This window comes from Micrasema longulum, unplaced genomic scaffold (assembly GCF_059751315.1).
Source record: "Micrasema longulum isolate JH-2025_06_02 unplaced genomic scaffold, ASM5975131v1 h1tg000732l, whole genome shotgun sequence".
Taxonomy (NCBI): domain Eukaryota; kingdom Metazoa; phylum Arthropoda; class Insecta; order Trichoptera; family Brachycentridae; genus Micrasema; species Micrasema longulum.
In genome coordinates this window covers 714,266-738,905 of record NW_028277927.1, presented here as the reverse complement: position 1 = coordinate 738,905, position 24,640 = coordinate 714,266, and the positions used below count along the sequence as shown (strand labels likewise).

General features: G+C 30.4%; 1 protein-coding gene across 1 annotated transcript in view; it reads left to right on the top strand.

Moving 5' to 3' along the window:
• The window catches only part of LOC148279312 (uncharacterized), a 57,006-nt gene that overhangs the window by 12,963 nt on the left and 19,403 nt on the right, over positions 1–24,640 (top strand). The window contains 1 exon segment of the mRNA XM_088230141.1: positions 11,439–11,580. Within this exon segment, the coding sequence (XP_088086267.1) occupies positions 11,439–11,580 (142 nt within the window).

Genomic DNA, 24,640 nt, shown 5'->3' with positions numbered 1-24,640 from the left:
GCAGTTGTTTGTTTTAGCCAAAAGAGTTCCTGAATGGTAAATGACGTAATCTAATAGCCTTAGCATATTTGTGCTGAAATAAGGTAATCCAGAAGTACATAATATGCACTTCGTTGGATTGAGAAAATAGGGAAGTGAATTTTTCACTTCTTCACTTGAAATTCTTTTTGGAAGCCACCAGATCTGTGTATCTGACAGGACCTATAACAGGCCCACGAATAGTAGCGAGAAGCTCCATTCGGTAATCTTATAGAGGGGGAGGGGGACAAAACCACAGGATGCTCAGTGCATACAAAAAATATCACGCGACTTATGTCTTCTTTTTCTTACAAGTGATATAATACTGTATCGGGCTCACTCAGTTTAGTTTTCTCTCTCACTCAAGCTCAGCCTAGCGAGTAGTGTCCCTGTCGTTCTTCTTGTATTCCGTATTATCGTGATCTTTCTTATAAAATTTAATAAAGCGCTTGTAACATTGCTATCTCTTATGTTCATTCAAATAAATTTTATTCAAAATTGAGAAAGATTTTCTATAAAGAAAGTCTGTTAAAATTTATTAATTTATTAAAAAAACGTTTCCTCAATTCGGTGTGAAAAAGTTCATATACGGATTTAAAAAAAATTAGATTTGGTTATTAAAAAAAATAAGAGGGTTATTTAATATGTTTTTACGCGATGTAACTAATTTGAGTAATTAATCACAAAATATTTAAACGGCATTTTAAGTACGACGCGTTTTTTTCTTGTAAATGAGAAAGAAATAGGAGCTTGATTTATTAATCAAGGAAATACAACTAATATAGTTGTATTAATTACTATCGGATGAAAAGTTACATAATAGCAAAGAACGGCAATAATAAAAGACCTTGGCTGGGTAACACGCCTCTTTTGGAGTTAATTAAAAAAAGTTCACACCTGTTTAGTTTCATACTAAACTAAATGAAAGTTATATTACATTATATACGTTGTGACTCAATTATAAAAGAGAATTCTATTTGATTTGCACTTAAAAAGTAAAAACATAATGCATAAAAAATTATGTTATTTATTTTTCAGCATTTACTTTGTGGAAAAACATTTTGAACATATTTAAAATGAAACACTTGGTTCAGTATTGTATATCATTATTTTATTGCCGTTGTTTGCCCTTGCTACACAATTTTATGTTCTTTTTGTTCAGTTTCTTGTATGCATATATTTCCTCATTTAGCAGTTGTAATTGGCTGAGGTTGTATATAACATCATCATTCCCTTTCCGCACCTAACGGTGCATAGGCCACTGCATTGGTACACAACTCGCAGCGTATTTTGTTTTTTTTTTTGTTACATTTAGATAAGATGACCAGTCTTACGCTTTAGGTACCAGTCCAGGGACTACGAAATATTTTGGTATGAAATACCCTTTTCAATAAGTATTTCATATCAACCATGTCGGTAATCGAACCCGAGACCTCTTACTTGGTAGGCAAACGCGCTGACCATAACACCACGATAAATAAACTAATTTGTTTCTGACCACTTTTTTTCTTCTACGGACCCGTTTTAATGCTACGCAAGCTTCTTTATCAAGGTATAAGATTTATTATCAAGGTATAATATACCTTGATAAAGAAGCTTTTGTAGCTTTGAAACCAATCCGTAGAAAAAAAATTAAGTGGTTAAAAACAAAATAGTTTTTAAAATTTATTTAACGTAACAGATACTTAGGTTACCTAGCATAATATATGTATTCTCAACTGAAAAAATCTAAATAATGTCTCGAATTGAATTTTATTTTTAATATTTATACCCTTTTAAGAAAATTGGTATCTAAAACATCAAATTAACACCTCTTCTTCATTGATTGAAGTGTCTTTACAAACAAAATAACAGATGGAACATGAGGTAGTAAAAATTTAAATAAAAATAAGTCCACAATGTTTTGAGTATGTTTAAATGTTTGCAGAAAGGCTGGATTTCATCCCATGGGAGTGATTTAGATCTAAATTTGTACGTACTGAATAGTGATTCCTGGGAAAAGATAACCAAAGTGGTTTCCCGTTGCTTTCTCCGTATATTCTCTGTGTCTAGCCATATCAGGGAATCAACCCCCTAATTATAACCGTCAGGCTTTATGCATCAACTAAATTTGTAAAAATATAAAGTATTTAGAGCAACTTTGTATTAAAATTGATCAAAAAGACGATATAAATTGATGCTTCTCGCATTTGAAAGTTTAGTACCTCTTTTTTTGTTTTTGAAGCCATATCACGTGGTAATCTGATAATCAAATTGAAAATCCAGCTAGTCATTTCAGGAACAGTAACAAAAGTGTGTCTTTAATTCAAGCTGCATGTCAATAAACAAAATCGATGTTTAGATTTCCCCTAGTCACGGTTGTGTCGTCAGATGGGGGCTCACGTTTTTATACGTCCATTCAGTATGTTAATGTCATTGCCAACGAAAAGAACTTGTTCTCGCATACTGAAAACATGTTTGCTCGCCAGAGGCTACGGATTTGCTCTGGAATGAGACATATGTATGAACACGTATTTGTACGTAGACTTCCCGAGTTATTGCACCTGCGGTAACCATGAAAACTTTTACTAAGGCACGTGCCATATAGAACATATTTAAATGCATAAAATTAATGCATGTACCATTATCATATCATCATCATTTCTCTAGCTGCTACTAGTGGTGCATAGAGCATTGCATTGACACTCTAATCGAAGCGTATCCAGTTTATTTTTGTCACATGGAAGGAAAGGTGATTAGCTTTTCACTTCAAGTGTCAGTCCAGGAACATTAAAATATTGCACTATATAACCACCTTTGAAACCAATATTTCACATCCACCCTGCTTGGACTTGACCTCAAGAATAAAAGGCGATTGTGCCTCACTATATAACGAGCTCAACTTGTCTCCACTTGATTTCATTTTTTAGGATTTTTACCTGAGAGTACTCATCCAGCTAAAAAAGCTCCACCAGGGTTCTACATACTTATTTTTCGCATTCTGAATTATAATCTTTATTTGCCCGGCCAAAGGATTAATATTATACGCAAACAAGGAAATTCGATTTTAATTCTGTTTAACAGAAAAACATGAATAAATAAATTAAACGCTTAATTTGATTAAATAGGAAGTACACACAACGACACAACACACATGTTATAAGACAGAAGACTTGCAATTGAGAAAGCTATTCGTATGTCACTGTTATACGGTCGTCGTACCCGTAAAAAGAACTGACATTTTCGTAACAATTATAATTATAATTACAGCTTTTAAAAAAAACAGTCAATAAAAAAACGGCTTTTTTTATTTATTTTATTTTATTTTATTAGGTAATTCAACAAATATACATACTAGAAAACAAACAATTTGAAAACATTCGTCGATACAATTTTACATGCATATATATCTTCAATTACAGAATTACACAAAATAGATTTATGTATTAAGATGTAATACACATTTTTAAAAGTTTTTAAAAAAATCTACGGGATACAATGCAATAAAAAATAAGTTGTATGCTTGTACTTATTAAATAAGATTCATCCCTAAGAGGTTATTCGCAAAAGCTGCGAGAGTATTATTAAAAATGTCAATTTTATTGTTTTGGCAGTATAATATTATATTCCCGACACATGCGGGATATAGATGTATGTAGCATTATTTGGCTTTTTTGCCTATCGTATGACAACTCTGTATAAACACACGTGTAAGATATACTAATCAAATTAATTCAATATTGTGATAAGCCTCTACTGATTACTTTATACAGTAAACACCATGGTCACGAATTGATATTATTGACTACCTACTGATTTTAAAACTGTGTTTCCGGATTCCTTTGCAGATTTAATTAAATTGATTAATTATGAAATACTAATGCGGAAATCATAAAATCTACGCATACAAAATATGTCCATTTAAAAAATGGCGTTACATTATGTAAATATAACCTATCTGTCCGACTCTTGGTCAGCGTGTTTGCCTAATTTACAAGTAGTATCAGGTTCATTTTCCGACACAATAAACATGAAATATTTATTTAAAAAAGGGCTTTGACGAACAACATTTCATAGTCCCTGGACTATGTAAGGTTATTCATCTTATCTTCATGTAACAAAAGTGAAGAAAATACGCTGCGGTTGGAGAACCAATGCAGTGCCCTATGCACCATTATGAGCTGAAATATGTTTTTAAAAATTTGAATTGACATTGATTTAATTCGATTATTGGGATTTTTTTTGGCTTTGTTATCTTAAAGTTTATCAACAATTTATTGAAATCATGGTCGACAATTAGTACCAGAGTAAAATTTCAACTCTTGGTGGCACAGCCTTTTATTTTAATAAAAAATAATAAATTATATTATTGAATTTTTTTTTCAATTAATAAAGAAAAAAAACTTATCCAGGTAGTATAAATTTTACTACCCCTATTATGAAAGATGAAAGTAAACTACCGTCAGTGAAACTACCGCCAGTATGAAAGTAAACAACTCTTTAAATCCGTCAAAGACTTGTGATTCTTGACAATGACAATCAATGATGTAATTAATATTTATCACGGTTCTAGTATAAAAAAATATATGAGATATGTGGGAGGTACGTTTTTTATACCACTGTGCTTCAAAGCGTTAAGGTGTTTTATCGTAATTGTAAGATCATTAAAAAGAGGTGTAAAACGTTTTAAAATATGAGAGTGTGGAGATATATTATATATTTATCTGTAATTTTGATATTTTGTTTAGGAACCAATAGAATTTTATTTATTTATTTATTTAATGCATAAAATACACAGTTTTGTCATAGAGCACAATTATATTTTTTTATGTCCCGACTTGTTAGAAAATTCCGTATTAAGTTTAATTAGTTTATGACTTTCCAAATCTTTTTACTATGGGGTTTTATATGGATTCTTTGTATATTTTGATCACGGTTCCATATAAATTTAATATGCTTAATGTTGTAATTTTAACTAGAAGAGAAGCAATAATGTATTTCATAATATGGCAGACTTCCAGTGTCTTTATATGGAACATGTAAAATGGCAATCTGATTTGCGATATCTGATTTCTTGCCAATTTATCTTCACTGTTATGTAATCGCTAAAGAGATGAAGTTATAAACAACTGAAGCAATAAGGAATAAAATAACACACTTAAATTTATGTTGTATGATGATTTCTGAAACAAAGTTATCTCACACATTATTAAGCTCCTACCACTTATTTTATCGTATATTATCCACAAATAGCCATTTATAATAAATTGTTGAATTTGCTTTTAAAATAAGACCGTTGTATAGTGAGTAAAATGTTTATCATTAAATAATATATCTATGAAGTGTTTAAAAAATCGTTTTAAATTGAAATAAATACGTCGTGATCATAATTTATTTATTAATTTTGCACTTTGTAAATATAAACATTTTAATTAAATATAAAGGCGAGCGTATTGCCTTAAGGCAATTTCTTCCCATATACCCAAACCATTAAGTTTGGAAAAATAAGAAGTATATGTACATATTGTCACTTAAGCGGCAACATGATCTATCTAATTTTTTTGCACTTTACAGGAAAGAAAACACTGAATAAGATATATGTCAAGTTGTCTAGAACATTTTGTTATGTCATGTTAATATGAGTCGATTTGTGGCGTTTCTAGTAAGAGTTTGTCAAAATTGAGTATGCAGGTCGATTCAGAAGACTATGAAGCTTTTTTCATACTTATCTCAGTCTGGTAAAAACATGAGATCGGTCATGTTGCCGCTTAAGCGACGATATTCTTCTAGAATCATATAATTTTATACAAAATTCAAAACATAAAGAAACTAAAAATCTACACTTTACAATAAAGAGAGGAGGAAGGGGGTATAAGAATCGGCGGCCTCCGTGGTGTAGTGGTCAAGACGCTTGACTCACGCACGGAAGGTTCCGGGTTCGATTCCCGGTGAGAACACAAAAATTAAAAATGTGATTTTTCTCAAGCTTGGGTGCTCTGTGATGTAATTCACCACTGTAATTAGGTCTCCTGGCCTGTTGTGGTGCAAAAAAAAAAATGTAAAAAAAAAGAAGAAAAAAAGAAAGTGAAAAGAAAAACTCAAATATTCAGATAGTGACATGTCAATCTATGTAAATAAAGAAGGGGGGACTCTGACATCATTCTCATTTTAACAATTACATAATGGTTAGGTGATTACTGATCAGTCTTATGCTTCGGCGTCAGTCCAAAACAATGGAATATTGTATACTTAACAACCCTTGAAATAAATGTTTCACGTTAGCCCTGCCAGGAATCAAACCCAGGTATCAAGAATGGTAGGTGAATGCACCAACCACAGCTAAATGGACTTATCTTTACTCTGTTTTCTTATTTAGGATTCTTACTTAAGAGCAGCCAACGAGTCGAAAACACTTGTCCTGAGTTCTGGTTCTATTCCACACACAGAACTGTATTTTTCATCCACCTGGACACATAGATAATATTTAAGCATCAACAAATAATAAAATAAAATACGAATAAAAATATAGTAATATTTTAAAAAAGACATTCAATTAGCAAGAAACTTTAAAACATAAGTGGTTAAAAATATTAATAGATTTCAATATAAGGTTTGACAGTCTAAGTTTTAAGCTAAAATCTACCATATAAAAAGTAATACGTTTGATTCTATAAGGCTTTCCACTCAAATTAATTGTAGAACGTAAAACCATAGATTGTAATCCAGTTAGCCTTTAGGAGCCTGAGCGCATATTTCAGTCATTATATCAGGTTGAAAGTATTTAATGAAACTATGTTTATATTTAGACTCCCTTATGTTAATTATTTTTGTGTATCAGCCAGGTGTGTCATAATTTGCAAACAAGGGTCAGTGTGGAATGTAACCTCAAATATTTCCCAAGCTTTATGGTCTAGCGACTGTGACATTCAGGTACATGAAGGTCAAACCAAGATTAGATGTAATGTACCTAATCAGCGAAAGGAGTGTGATTAAATACTGCATTGTTTTAAAGAAAATCCCATAGGCCACAGAAAAAAAGACATTAATTTTAATAACTTATAAATCATTTTAAAAATTTAACCTCCCGACACGAGGTTTGCCATTAGTGTGCTGTTGCTATTTAGGAAATTTTATATCTCCATCTCTGTTGTTACTTTAGTTTACTTTACTTTTAAAACTTTCAAAATTCTATTGTAGGTCGTTAAATTTGTAACGATTGCCATATTTTAAGATTGTCTAAATGTTTGTAGACAAAAGACCCGCCAATGACAGGTCATAAGCCCTGTAAATGCCTGGACTTCCCTTTTTCCTTCTCTTAAATGTTCTCCATCTCTGTTGTAATTTGTTATTACTGATTTTTGATATAATGAAACGTAAACATTTATTTTAGTTGACTTCTATTATTCATAATTACAATTTGATGACATTTAAAACAATTAATGGCTGCGACAAGTATAGTTAATTTGTTACTTGTAATATAAAATATTTGTATTAACTTACATAACACAAACAAATAGGTGATAATGTTGAAATAATTGTTTGCAGAATTCTCGATTTGCATTAATTAACCCAGAAACACGCAATAATTTTGCGTTATTCTGTGAAACGAACTTTGTTATATTAACCTACTTTAAAAAATATTATAGCATGGTTTAACATTAACGTCAAAAACCGTCCAAATGATCATGTCATTTTTAACACATCACCACTAATTTGTCAATTTGTACACATCCAAAATAACGAATTGGAAAAATATTGGCGAATCTAATATTAACGGTGTGATCGGCCAGCGAGATAAATTATGTTTTAAAATGAAGTTGACGCAGAATTAACTTTGAATTTCCATTTCGAAAAGCAACATTAGTAAATGTTTTTTTTTATAAATATATTTGCTTGAAGCCATGTTTGATAAAAGTAATGAATTTCACAAATTTTATTTATGTTGTTTTCATCATAAACATATATAACTATCTCTATTCGCACTGGATGCGTTGTGCATTGCAGCGTATCCCGATCATTACATTGAAAGCAAGATGAAGAGGAAAACACAGTTTTCAATCAATATTTAACGATTATTATATCGGAAATAGTACCAAAGACCCTATAAAGGGTACGCTAATGCGCTCCCCTTCACCACGAGATTGAAATATAATTTGATATATAAGAATATGTATTACTAATATTTATAACACTATTTATAAGAAAAGTGACACTTTATTCAATTTGTTAGTTTCTAGTAGCATCACTTGTATTATTTTCTAGACATATTTCAAAATTCACATTGAAAGTCTTTTAAGAATTAAAATTGTTTTTTTTTTGTATTTTTATTCTTTTTTTTTCACATATTTATTACAGCAATTTATACTGAATTATTTATACAATAGATTAATATTTTATTATTATTTTTTATTATTTTTAATTTTTGCTGGTAAGTCATCTAAATTGCCTAACTAGGGATGGCTTTCCCGTTCTAAGGCAGTAAATAATGTATTTTATAATATGATATAAAAATAATAATAATTTTATTATTTTTTTTAAAGCACACATGCCCATGTGTGCTCTACTTCCAGATTTAAAAGTGAATAATAAATATACCATGAACACCTAAATAATACCTATATCCCCAAATCCTAAGTCATTACCAGTAAAACTAAAAATCACCGTACATATTAAAAACTAACATAAATATGTAAGTAAATATAAAAAACAAACTTTGTATACTAGAAAAGCAATTAGTTTATGGTCGCTTTATTGGATTAAATTATCACTTTAATTGGTCAGGCGTAAAAAATTTTTTTTTTACTGTCATATTTATTTAATTTAAACTGTATACGTTTGGTTTTCAGGCTATTGGTATATGAAAATATAAACCAATTTGATCAAGTTAATGTATATATACATAATGCTTCCAATATTTCTGCAATGTATCCATCGCTAATGAGCCAATGATAGTCATTCATTGTTGCGAGATTAAACAAAGAATTTAAACTGCGGGTGACAGGCGAAATCAAACCCGTATCCTTTCTTGTTATTACTTTAACTATTAAGCAACGTTATAAATTCCTCAGGTTCTGATAGGCGGCGTATAGTTATTATGGATTTATGAGTTTGAACTGATTTCAAAAGTGTATTCAAATCACTATCGCTACACCAATTAAAAATCTTACAAGTAATGGTTCATATACTCTTGTAGAAAACAGTATGATTAAGCTATCAAATGATGATAAAGTTAAATTGATACAAATGAAAAGTAATTAATTTAAATTTTAAACATATCTTGATTGCGGTTGGATTGAAGCCACGTTTTTCAATTATTACTTCTAAATTATGTTGTAACAAGAATCACGATAAGACAAAAAGTTATGTCGTTGAAAAGTTCTCATACAAAAGTGATTGACGTTGAATGACGTTTTTGTTCTTTTTCGTTTATTCTCAGTATCAGATTTACATTTATAAATAAATATTATACAATAGCTTATTAAATTTATACTTAATCAATGTCGACAGGTGTACTATCTTATTTGCGTTAACAATAAAGCATGTACTATTGAATTTTATAATTTGAAATAAAAGTATGTGTCTTTCTAGTCCTAAAGTTCACATCCTATTCGGCGTTTTAATAGAAAATTAACTCTCATTTATCTGAAAATGGATTAAAAATAATTGCATTATATAATCAATTATAATTAGATATCGATTTAAATATTAAAATTGCTCGGGCTTTGTTGTAAACTTTATTTTTGTAGCACATTTCATTTTATTAAATTATAACATTTTTATTAAAAAGGGTATTACGATTTAGGTTGATCATGTTATAATAAAACCTCAGAACGAAATAATAAATTTGATTAGGCTTCTCGTTGCGCCACGTAATATGTAACAGAAAACCTGTAAAACATAGTATGTGTGTACTTAAAGGTTTAAAGTGATAACCGATAGTAACATAAGCCGAGGAATGCAATAAAAGTGTATAAAACCGGCAGTCATTAACCCAAAATACAGCAAACAATGGGATGTTGCTACATTAGTGATTAAATTTATCATTCCATAGTGAAGCGTGTATTAGCAGACCTTGATATGTCCAGACCACGGTCGTGAAAATGTTTAAACCGAAAGCCCTCAGTTCGAAATGGACGTGGATAACCATTTTATATTTTGTAATTTCATTGTCTTCCAAAGTAAATCATTGTGAAATATTTGAGAGCGCGTATGACACGACGCGTTTGCGTTTCTCAAGTTAGTTTGACACACAAATAAATAATAATACAAAATATTGCGTTACAATAACTGGAAAACACGAATAATTCACTAATGCTTTACCAATATACATCATTTGTTAAATGTATCTGACATTTAGATCAACAAAGGTCTTACGCTCAATAAATTGATATTGAAATACACTTTGATTATGATAATTTAGATATTACTATTATTTTAGCCGATTTTCATGTTATAACGGTAAAACTTTTAGTAAACACAACACGATAATAAAATTATTATTTTAAGTAATATAGCCACCACAATTGATGATAGGTGAATTGTAAAACACATATTATATTCCATTGGATAATTTTCTAATATTTTGATAAAAACATGTCCCTTCATATTGCGCCTGTTGAGTTCTTTAAAAAATATAATAAATATCTCTACTAAATTTGATATTTTGTTTATTCTTATTCAAAGACATGATTTATATATCACTAGAATTGCATTGAATTAGGACAAATAATAATATAATAAATAATACATGCATGAAGATGATGATGATATATATATGTGTATGTATAAACCTATAACAGAAAATCAATCGTATTTAAACGAATATAAGACAAAACTCATATTTAAATTTATGTTTTATTTGGCGAAAATATAAACATGTAACATGTACGTCAAAGGGATCTAAAAGTAATTCATTTGATATTGTGGGGTAATGACTACAAATAGGTAATTGCAAAATCACGATTTCTGAGTTAACCACTAAAAACATTTTTTTGAATCTTCCTCCATAGATTCTTCAAATAAACGAGTCGTGGTGCATTTAAATAATATTATGATGATTTAAATGCACAACTTGTCTATTTGCAGCATTTACGGTTGAGGATACAAGCATGTGTTTAAGTGGCAAGCTAAAAAATCCTAATTCTGAAGTAACCAAGCTGTAGTAATTACCTAGTTGTAATAATTACCAAGTCATAGTAATTGTAATGACATCTGCCTTCCCTATATTATCGCAACAACACACATTAGGTTAAATACCAAAATATAAACGCTGTTCTGCAGCGCTAAAAGTAAGGAGTGAAATGTTATGTTTCTTAAATATTCACGGCATTTTTTAGTGTATGCAGTCATTCATTTGACTATCTCAAATACAAATTCTAAAGTATTAATTACAATCATTATCTTGATTTGTTTTTTAAGTCGAATTTCTCTTGTGTTTTCAGGTGGCGTTAGTGTTGTGCATGGTGTTCTCAGTGGCTTTCGCCCAGTTTGGTGACTTTTACAGCGCGGGGGTCTTCGGGCCCGCGGGGGGCAACGGATTCGCCCCCCTCTCGGCCGCGGCCAGAGACCCCCGCCAAAACACAGGTATACTTTTGAATAGTGATTTTGAACATGGATGTTCATGTTCTTGATTAACTCTCCCTTCCCGGTGATGTGTAGCTAGTACAGATTGCATCTAATAACTTTAATATTGCCATAAATATACTAAATGATGGGCTGAGATTTTCGGTATTCCTTCGTTATACATTTACGTATCAGTAAAAATGTTTTTTTTTTATTAAATAATTAATGCTTATTGGGAACATAAAAAGCGTTTTATCAAAAATTGGAGATATAATTTTTAGAAAGTTTACCAATGTGTCCAGGGACAGCTTGCCCACCACATACCGCACACTGCATCTGAGGACATAAGTCTACTTGGCGGTGCCCACATACACAGAAAATTTGCTCGTTGTCAAACGAGAAAAGCTGCCCGAAGAAGCTCTCTAAAATCTGCTAGCCTTAGCATCTTTGTGATAAAAGAAAGTAATCCAGAAGTACATAATATGTACTTCATTGGATTGAGAAAAGAGGGAAGTGAATTCTTCACTGACTGGGATTAAATTGATTGGACATGATAAATTCGCCGAAATGATTACAAAACTTTTTAAAAGCCTCGAAATTATTTTTGGAAGCCACCAGATCTGTATATCCAACAGTCCAGGGACAATAAAATATCCCAGTTTAAAAACATATTTTTAAATAATATTTCATGACGACCATGAAGGGAACATTACATCAAATAAAAATAATACCATTTTTTTTCTTATGAGAAAATTTCCAAGGCTTGATGTACGAATCTTGTTAATAGAATTTAAGCATGCTGCGTGTTGTCTTATTTTATTCTACTTCCGCTTGTTAATGAAGAGTTATAGTTTTTTTTATTTAATGAAGGAAGTTTATGGTAATAGGTAGCGTTAATAGATTATTAGTGTTAAACAGAATTTATTGTAGGAATTAATTGCATTTTCTATTTATATGGAAATGTTTCAAGGGCTCGGTGTACTTAAACCAGCTATTTTTTATCAGAGACTATTGCGTTCTTCAATAAATAAACTACATTTTAAACATCGATTAAAACCGGTTTAACTTGTAAAATACGGATGTTGCTTAATAAAAGCAAAGGCCCACTTATCGACTGATATAATTCCCACGGAAACATGTTTTATATCAAGGATCCTTCAGGATATGTAAATTACTTATATGCTGTAACAAAGCTAATCAAAAGAATATGATTCACATTGAAATTAACATAATAAATCAATGCGAATACTCACAGTATCAATTCAAATAATTGCTTAGTTTTGAATTTTGAACTACTATCTTCAATGTATAGCAAAACTCATTTTGTGGATAATAGATGTAGCGAATTTTCATATGCTGAATGGAATGGCATATGAGTAACACCAATTTGCTTTTATGTAACAAATTTTTGAGAAAAGTTGCAAAAAATAAACAAATACACCGCCCTCCGCACTAAAAGGATAAGGTTAAAGAAACACTTAAGGTATATTATTTTAATGATTATTTTTAGATGAGGTTTTAAATTGAAACTCGAGGAAAGTGGTAATTATTATTTTCTTAATATTTTTACAAAGGTCTAAAATAAAATAGCAGAAAACACTTCTAAATAAAAAAATTAAAGGAATATTTGCGTTATAGTATGTTTCAATTTTGGGGCCATTTTCAACGAGATGTAAATAACTGACTACTAGAAAATAGTAATCAAGTTGGGGTAGAGTGGGGTTTAAACCTCGAACCTCTGATCCGTGAGTCCGCAACACTAGCCACAGAACACTAACCCGTATTTATCAAAGTTTTTTTTAAAAATAAAAAACAGTATTCATAGATTCATAGCTTATTTGCAAAAAAAAATTGGTTGTCGTATTTATAAATAAATTAAAAATTTTATGAGATGTACAAAAATAATCTGTTTTTTTTAAAAAAAAGGTAATTTTTATAAACTTATTAGAATTATAACGAAAATCAACTCGATGGATGCTCTCGGGTAAAATTCATGAATTAAAAAATCGAGTGGAGATAAGTCCGCCTCGTGTCGTACTTGGAGCGTTTGCTTACCATTATTGAGGTCCTGGGTTTGATTCCTGGTGGGGTGAATGTGAAATATGATTTCAAAGACACTTGAAGTGTAGGGCGGATCTCTTTACCTTTATGTGACTTATGCTTGAAGTACGCTGCATTTGGTTTACAAATGCAGTGCTCTATGCACTACTGAATGCGGAAAGGGGAATGATGATGAAAATTTGTTAACTCAATGACATCATATATAATCGAAACCTCACACAGACCAAGCGTTCTTTGCACAATATGAACACAACTGGTTGTATGCTCTGTTCAAAAATAAAATATTTTTGTAATCATCGAAAGGAAAACATTGAAATTCATGTAAAGACCGTAATTGGTAGGATTGTGGTTTCAATTCAGAATTGAGTTATTGCATTGTTTAAATAAGCGTGAACTGTTAAAAATATCCCATTTTACATTCATAAAGCAATTTTAATGGAATGGTATTGATATTTTCCAAATAAGCTAAACACAAATATTTTCTAATTTTCTCGGCTTGGAATAATGAACTTTTAGATTTCATTTTCGTAATATAAATTCAGTTAGCTTACTAGCCTCTAAACTATTTTATTGATTTTTAAACATAATGTTAAAAAAAAATTTTCTTCAACCATAGAAAAAAACGGCATTAAAACCTTTAACTTACATATTTTATATATTTGCGCTGTAGTTTAATTTTAACCTTTTATTAATTTGTTCATTTACTAGTTTCAAATTATATTTGTAAACACATTCACTAACTTACTGTATATGGCTTTTTTGGCTAAGCTCGTGTCAAGCGATAAGAATGGGGAATTTTCATCGGGAATAACATAAAATAATAATACATATTTGAAGTGAGTTTTTACGATTCTTATGATATAACCATCAATGCATTCAAAACGAGTTTTCAACTATAATTTTCGGGTTTAAAAATGAGCAAATACAAAACGTCTCGCAGTTGGCACCACGTCATTTTGACGTCACGTGTTATGACTGCCAACTGCGCTTTTAATAAACGTTGCTTACAAATTTGACGCTAAAACGTCATACATGTCGTTTGTCTCATAGGGCGCGAAAAATATGGATATTTTAAATCTTTGAAAATAGTTTTATTCAACGTCGCGTGTCGCACGAAAAATATATTAATAACGTAAACATCGTAATTTTTCATTTATTCAAAAAAAAAACTTAAAAGGCCCTATCTATCCAAAAAAAAAAAAAAATTAAATGCTTTATAAAACACTCGGATATAAATTGTGAAATTTAAATTATACATTAGACGAAGATAAGCTTGTTGAAGAGCACTGTTTTAGATAAATAGGCATTTTTGGGACATGATATTTAAAACTGTTTGTTCTTGAAAAGTCCATCTCTGTACAAACATAACATTTGGGGCGCCAGAGCGTGACTCGAGCAAGTAAAGCTCGTATTGCATGGGTCGGAAAATGGCATAAGATCTTGTGCAACATTTGACCAAACGACTTTTGTGTCAAGTTAACAAATTGGGTGAAATTTGTGGTCAAATTTTGGGAAATTTGAACACGTCCTATTTTCAAACTACTATTCGAACTAAGATCTGGACGCGCATACAAAATGTGCGTGCACACCCCACGCCTATGATACTGTGAATTGCCAAATTTATCTATTAACGTATATTTATTGTAGCTTGTATTTATTTATTTATTTATTCTCGGTCTTATATGTTATACATCACTTTTTTTTAAAGCTTTAAATTCTTTATGAAAAAACTGATTTCCAATAAAGTTCATAATTTATGTTATTTTAGCAACCTTGCGTTGATTGTTGAACGCAAAATCATCGCGCCAGTAGTCGCGTCGTCACAAGACGGTTCGTTTTGTCAACTGCCTGTTGTCTGCCATGGCACCGAAAACATAAACGTACTGCGCTTGCTTACGCGCAATTGTCAATCGGCAAATTCAATGGCCCAAGATTAGGCACAAATTATTGTACAAGAAACTGCTCAAGGTCTTGTAACATTTTCTGGCTTATGTACTTTGGGTTTGACCAGCGCCGGCGGCGGCCAGCGCGGGTAGCGGTGGCGGCAAGACATCCATCGCTAAGGTGAAACCGAAAGTAATCGGACCATGTGGATTCCGAAGTTGAGCAACTCTTGTAACAGTAATATATTTCCTCTGATTCGCACGTAACCGGGTCCCAAGTACCGAGTGCTGACCGCTGCGCTGGCCATTGAATTGGCGGTAGGAAACGGCATCGGCATCTAATTATCTTATCGCGAATTTATGGCTTAATAAGCCTGAATTTGCGATTTTTATTAACAGTATTCACACGAATCGTGTAGGATTCATAAATAAGTTATTAAAGAGGCGCAGCCGTCATAAATGCGGTATTCAATTTAAAATGTAAATATTTTGAGAATTAATAAAAATAATCGGATTCATCCTGACCATGGCTGTTTTTTTATGTTAAAACAACGTTTCTTATTACTTAAGTTAAGTTAAGTTCTCCAAAACGAAATTCATTTTAATGAAAAGTGAACAAGTTTGAATTTCGTCTAAGAGAAGAGACCATTGGATAGATTATGTATATTATTTTATTTTTATTTTTAGTATTCTTAAAAAATATACATTTTTTCCCTTTGGTTTTTCTTGTATCCCAACTCAAAACAGGGCTCTTAGCCTCATAAAATAGGGGTTTATTTTAAAATAATATAATAGGATTTGTTATTTTTTTTAGTAATATGTATATTTGTATTAATAAATCAATTAAAAATATATGTATATACATGTGTGTCTAAAGTATTTTTATTTGCATTGAAATTTTTTTGAACGAATTTGGAAGGTAAGAAATGATTGTTAGTATTTTTTTTTTAATTAAAAATAATGTTTCCTCACTGGGGTTTTTTTTACATTATTTTGAAATTTGTCCTAAATACGTAATAAAAATAAATTTTCTCATTTATTTTTTTTAATGTATAATACAGCACTAATGCCAATTACAATATAGATAAAGTATATAATTAAGTAACTACATAAACACGATAAAAAAAGTGCAATAAATTATTAAGGTGCATAAAAACTGTAGTGAACAAAGACGAATAAGTCAATAATACACATTATGAGTCACGGTTATAGAGTAAGAGTCTAAAACTGGTAACCCTAGCATGGAATAAATCCACCTCTCTCGGTAGGCTGTTTAATAGACCAATCATTCATTAAGTATTACTTATTTATCTTATGAGTATTACTGCAAAAAAACGCTTTATACATTGTAATTGTAGTTTATTGATTCGCGAGCAACCCACTTCCATTATCCACTTCTTGACAGAAATTTAATAGTGAGAGTACCTACTTATTGTCTTCGTGGACAATGCCAGTAGGTTGTGCACTTTAATCGAGAAGTAGACCTAACCTCTTTGACCGAAAGTCGTTTTCATTTTAAATATTGTTTTTGCAGCATCAGGGAGGAGTGTCTAGTAACTTTAATATTTGTGCTTTGTGTCATGGAAGGTAGGGTATAAATTTTCAACGCATATAGTAGTAGAACCTTTGCATAAATTTGTTCAACAGATAAAGCATTATTTTTTCAGACGTATTATGTTAACTCTCCTTTCCCGGTGATATGTAGCTAGTACACATTGCATCTAATAACTATGATATCTCCATAAATGTAATAAATGATGGGTTGAGATTTTCGGTATTCCTTCGTTATGCATTTACGTTTTGGTAAAAACGTTTTTTAAAATTAAATAATTAATGTTTATTGGGAACATAAAAAGCGTTTTATTAAAAATTGAACACAACAGAAAGTTTACCAATGTGTCGCATGTTGCGTTCGTAGCAAAAGAGTAATCCTAATATATAATTGTCTCGCACACTCTTTGCGTCTCACTCTCGATAATACGGGTATATTTGGGAGCCAGAGAGATAATTTTTATGCGTCACGCGCGCAGACATCAAAGTTTTTTGTACTTCTTCTAGACGTTAGCTGCGTTAGTAGCTTCTCAGCTTTCATTAGGGGCGGTTCTTTTGCGCGCACTGAGAGAATTAATTAATGTTATTTTCATATTTTTAGCAATAACAATTAAAATATCATCAATTTCGACTTAATTATAAATAATTGAAGCAATTGCCGATGAATGCCACTTTTACGATTTAAAATCTCTCATTTTTTGCATGTGTAGTGACTACATAGCACCGTAACGCGCGGAAATTTTTAGGATAGTAAGGGAAAGGTTTAGGAAACTTGTTCTGACTGGGATATTCAGAATTAATTTTATTTAGTTTTTTTGTGTGATGATAATTTGCTTGAGCAATGCGTTACTAGGACATCCCCGTCCAATTAAACCATAGTCCAAAACTGTTCATATTTGTAAACATCAATAATAATATTACAAAAACAGAATAGTTTTGTAATCTGTACAGTAGGGTGGGACGATAATTTTTTTTTTCCGAATTATTGCAATAAAAGGGGTCTAAAAAGTTGCCTTTTGGATTACTCGGGATGCGAAAAATATATAAAAAAATATTTGATACTACTTTTGGCCCTCAACCAGAGCCTGAAGTTTTTGAAAAAGTCAATTTTTTGCCCTAAACCGGCTGTCATTTTGTATTTAAGTAAGAAAATCAGTCTAATTAAATTGTATAATCTGAATTAAATCTTATTATATAAGCATCCAAGGGCGTGGGTTGCACTTTGTTTTGTAATAAATGGGTAGCATTGTTTTAATGTGCCATTGTTTTCGTCAATTTTAGTCAGGCGCTCAACGGAATCAGTTCCGCGAAGTGGATTTTTTTTGCATTTCAGTAGTTTTAAAACGTGTTTGAATTTTTAATGTGATTAAGCTATATCTTTACGAACAAAAAAATAATTTTATCCATTTGGATAATTAAAAAATGTTCAGACAGTTATAAACTTCAAACTTCTGTTGAGGGCAAAAAGTAGTATGGAATATTTTTTAAAATATTTTTTACGTTCAATGCGATCCAAAAGACAACTTTTTAGACCCCTTTCATTTTGATATCTGAAAAAAAAAATAAACATCATGCATCATCGGCCCACTCCACTGTACAGTCTTTGAATACTTGGCAATTTTCTAATGTGCATAATTGATTTCCAAGGTACAGAGTGGTAGATCTTAAAGGAAAACGCCCATCTATACAAAATACCGATGCTAGGGCCTTGTTAAGAATAATATTATAATTACGTGGTCAGCAACGTTACTTACCTAGAATTATCACAGTCCACTCTTGATCTTATTGAATACGAAGGTTATAATCTGGTGTTATTAAATAATATTGAAGCATAACTGGATATTATAAGTAAACACTAAAGATGTCTTTATAGATTGAGTGTTACATAACTTGTGACGTTTTAACTTGTTTTTAAGATAATAAGTATTGAAACATACGAACGTGTAACGATGTTATTTACGTTTAAAAACATCTACATAAATTCATAACATATGTACGTAATGACCTTTTAACAATTTTTAGTACTTTTGTAAATGTAAATACATTTTGTTTTTATAAGATTTTTATTAAAGTCGTAATAAAATAAAGTGAGATAACTAAAAAAGATTGGAAAATATCTTTGAAAATATCGATTTCACATAACAATGCTTAAAAAATAGACAAGAGAAAGGTCAGAAAAGGCAAATCAAAATCCTTTTGTACCTACTTCGCCAAAGAGCCTGGAACCGTATTTAAACATCTATATTCCTTAAATTCTTCCATCTGTTAATATTTTTGAAATTAAAGAGCTGAAACCTTTATTTATTCGGGTGAGATTTATCTGATTGAATTATATCACCTACACACTAGGCAACGCCTGAAATTTATATTTTTAAATTTTTATACTTTGTCATGAACCAGGTGGATTTATCAACAATATTTTGAGTTTGTACAAATTTTTGTAGACAAGGAACTTTTTTTGTTTCTTAAACTGAACAGTTTGGGTTGGTAGGAAGAAATTGCCTAAAGGCAATATGCCCGCCCTTATATGTTTATATATTGTATATGTATATAAAGTGTTAAATAAATAAATAAGTAAGTAAATTCATTAGTTCGTCACCGTGGAAATGCCTGAAAAGCTCTAACAACAAAATTTTCCAAGCCATTCCATTCACCGATCCATTCACCATTGTTTGAGCGATAATATTTTATTTTATATTTATATTTATGTTTATTGTTATATTTATGTTTATTGTTAGATTTTTGTTTATATTTATATTTATGTTTATGGTTATGTTTATAATTATGTTCATGTTTATATGGTAGAATTGGCTCTGCACTATATAGCTATTTTACTGGAATAATAAAAAAAAAATAGTTTAAACATACAAAATCACTGGTCTCAGTAGAAGAATACTTATTAAAATGGAATTTAAGGCGCTCAGTAGATGAAATAATTTACAGGGTTTAAAAAATAAACGATTTAGAAATTTTACTTCTAGTAAATCAACAGTAAGATTGAAGAAATATGGACGTTTAAACATAGGCAGAATCATGAATGCTACACAGCGAATACTTAAACCAGCCAGTTACAGGATGTTTGCCTTGCAAATTCCTGTACTCTAAAAAAATAGTTCCCCATATCAACAAATATAAAAAAGACATATGTTTATTATTTTTAAATATTCAGATATTCTCATATTTTTTTATTCAAAAAAGCTTTATTATTGAAAGATAAATAAATTAGTCTGCGCTAAAATAAAAAAACTTACCATACAAAATGACGTACACTTGATTTCAAATAAAATTCATGTGAATAAGTTATTAATTTTCTTGAGTAAGTTTCTAATAGGCCCTTTAAATTTTTTGAAGTCACTTAAAATTATTTTTTTATGAAATCATTTTTTGAAAAGCTTATACATAATATTTAATGTACAGCGAATTTTCAAGAATATTAAATAAATATTCATCTAATTGAAAAGTTCGGAAGTATATTGTTATTAATTAACATTATCAAAATAATATCGAATCAGCTTAGTTATAATTAAAATTGGCGTGGTCTTAAATTGCTTTACATAACTTATTACTTACAATAAACCTAACCTATATCGCATGCTACGCACTTAGTGGGTATTAGTTACAAGGTGAACATTATTCGAATTGAAATAATTGTGAACTTTCGCACAACATCCTTCCAAGGCGATAATTAGCATACAAAATACGTCGACTCGTGTCAAAAGCTCGTAATAATAAGTTCACTTCAGAATACTTATGAGTATTTATGAATCAAAGCAAATAAATTAATACAAATAAGCCGATATTTATTATTCAATTAATATCATCACGATAAACACGGTTGGTATTATATTTAACGTATATTTATGGAAGTCAATAATATTATAATTTGTCAGAATCAGGTGGGTTATTTTATATAGTTAACTCTTGTTTCAAAACATTTTGTTGTGTTGTAAATCCTTTAGTAATATTTTCACTATACGAGTATTTTTTTGTTTCCATTGAAAGAAAAGATCTCTGCATATATGACTTGAATTTGTTTGACAGTTGTATTTGACTAAAATATATAAATCTGGAGAATGTTAATACAAAATATAAGTCATATGAAATAGATTTTCAAAAGTGTTTCGTAGAACCCAAAATTTTTCTCTGCACGTTTCTTATGCCCCGTTCGGCGTTAATGAGGGAATGTAGAGTTTCAACAAACTGAAAACGTTTTTTCGTTGCAATCACTTTTAATTATTCACAAGTGATCAGCTTTCATCGTGACAGACATCGCCAGACAGGTGCTTAGAGTAAAAAAACGTATGTTAATTTTAATAATTAAAAAACAGTTCCACCATGAAATGTCAGTAGAGAAACTCAGTATATTAATAATTTAATATAAACAATGCATGGCGGTAGTAACTACAATTTTTATTTATTTATATACATAAGTTTATTGTACATTATTTGAGAAAATAAGTCCTAACTCCATGGGACTAAAACATAAGTTTATTGTACATTATTTGAGAAAATAAGTCCTAACTCCATGGGACTAAAAGCCCTGTGTTGAGATGGGACAAGCACTTATATGACACCGACACATGAGTATATCACCACAAATATAGGATTGAAAACATAAAAAATAATTTTAAAATATATATATATGGCACACAAATATGGTAAACAGTAAACTCAAGCAATCGGAAAATCAGCAAGGAGTTTCCTAATCAAATCCCTCCTACTAAGGAAAATCCAGTCCTAAACTCCTTTCTTGAAAATAGTTTTTGTCCTTGAGAGCTTAATACGTTCTTCCAAAAGATTGAATATACAAATCAATGAAACGTCTTCGGAAAAATTAATAGTATTTTTTTTGTATATGTTCAGTTAACTCTTGTGTGATTATGACGTTACATGAGTCTACGTAGAATCTAAGAATTGATATATCTTTACTATTAAAAAAAATGAGATCGTAAATTGCTAAAATTAAAAAAAAATCGTATTTGTTTTCTCATGATTCACCTAAATATTTTAATATTGGGGTCATATTTAACCAATTGGAAATAACTCACTATTAGAAAGTGGGAATCGAGTTGGGGTAGAGTGGAATTCAAACCTCGGACCCCTGAACCATGAGTCCGCAACACTAGCCACGTGAATACAACCCGATTAAAATATTCTAATCAAAGCTCAATCAATCAGTCAAAGAAACCGAAATGTCATTTTTCACATTTAACATTTCTGGATGTACACAAATTTAACGAAAGCTAATTGTTTATAAAGTGTTTTAAAACGAATAAATGTTTAGATAACTAAAGGTCATTCCTCAAATACATTTGAAGTACTACTTTGACAGGCGTGTAAATCTAATGTCAAATTAGTATTACCAGTTGTCATAACAATTAATTTTATCGTTAGCGTAATCAAAAAAGCTTTACACTCATTGATGTTTGAGAAACTCTATTAAAAATGATTTTAACCTTGCATTTTTTCCATAGGTATAAAAACACAAACAAAGTTGTTTCTATTATAAATAATAACGTAGTGTTTTTTATATAACCTAAACAATTTATTTCAAGTGGGCATTGGTACTTATGACTAATTAAAAAAAGTCGAGCAATGTCGATCGTAGAAAAAAACACTATAATCTAACGCCATAAAATTAAAAATATCTTTCTGATCGCTCTTGTAATTTAAATATCTGATTCATTGAGTTTAAAATATTTAAAAGCACTTGGAATTTTATTACCAGGATACGGAACTTTAAAGCTTGATTTTGCAATATGAACTATGACAAATAACTAAATACCGGATTTCAAACGAATTTGTTAACCATAATATTGTTTAGGGCTTGTGCTAACAAGGTAAATCAATGGACACGTTTCAATATGTCAACTTTGATATAAACAATAAAGTTTGTTATAAATCTCTACAATATTAACCGATTTAATAATAGGTACTTATTTTTTATCTCTCTCTCTTCAAGCCGTACCTCATGTCCGCGGATGGTGACTACGCCTGGCTTTTAACTTGCAACTTGCATGGCTCATCTGTGGACAATCTCACTTCATCAGAAACGGTCTTGTGCTGTTCTGTGGGCATTTGTCAGTGTTAATTCTGATAATCCAGTGACCAAGCCGCTCCACCTTGTCGGTTGACATCCGCGTGACCTTGTTCCTTCGACACTTCCCAGTTTTCTCCAAACTATCAGAGCTCCCCCTGGAAATATTTTTTTATGCTAGTCGCTTTTATTTTTAGTGATGTGAAGATTGTTCTTCCCTAACTCAACTGTTTTGTGTTATAATTTTTTTTAAATTCTTATTATGGGTACCACTCTTATACGGCGCTATTTTCGTACTATAATACCTCAAAGGCACTTTGCAAAGTGATTGTATAGTATATAGATAAACTAATTTTACTTTTACTTAAAACTTAACAAAGCAAAACAATTTCCTTTGTTGTCATATGCTACAGATTTAGAGAACATACGAGTTTCAATATTTTTCCGAAACATCACTCTCTCATAGTTTCGCACTTCTGCTGGGAGAGCATTCCATGCCATAGAGCCTGCGACTGCAAATGTTCATTCAGCGAATTTTGTGCACTGGTTGCGTAGAGGTATAATAACTTTTCCTCTCGCCGTAGATGAAGCGCAAATTTTATAGAAAATAAGTATTAAAAAAATATCATTTACATATATCCGTCGTCCATCTTTTAAAAGGTCGTATCTTGAATTTGCTAATTTATCAGACGACTTCTTAAGAATTCACCTTTAAAAATAATTATTTAACTGTATTTTGCTGGGTTTTAAAAAAAAATATTTTATTTAAATATTCTCAATCATAACTCAATTTCGACAAAAAACGAGTACGCCTTTTTGAAAGATGGACGACGATATGTCAGTTGAGGTGATTTACATACATTTATACAAACAAAGACAGACATGTATTTTACACAGAAGTATCAAAAAATATAAATAATTTTTAGGAGAAACAGAAAAATATTAAAAATATAATTTTTACATATTAGTGTAAAATAAATGGGTAAACTAGACATAGAATATACATATATTGCAGTGGAAAGAACAAAAGTGCATTTTTAAATATGAAGACAGAAATAAGTAAAATCGGGTTGTGGTCCCGTGGCTAGTGTCTCGGACTCACGGATTAAAGGTCCGTGGTTCGAATCCTACTCTACCCCAACTTGATTGCCATTTTCTAATAGTGAATTATTTACAACTCGTTGAAAGTGGCCCTCAAAATTAAATATTTGCGTAAATTATAAAAAAAACGCAAATATTTCTTTTTTTTTTTTAAAAAAAAATGCATTTTACACCAAAAAGTAGTAAAGAATTAAGAAGAGTAAGAAAAAAAAATCATCATTACATATTAGTAGAAAATATATGGGTATACATACAAATATTGCATGTTTTATCAAAATAATCTTAAAATTAGAAGAAATTAGAAAATACTAATTTAGAATACAGATATTAGTCAATAAACGGTAAACAATTGAAATCAACATAGTATTATTTAGGTATTACAATTTGAAGACAGTAAATTGATACACTGCCTTTTAAAATTCAAAAGTGTTATATTGAATATATCTAC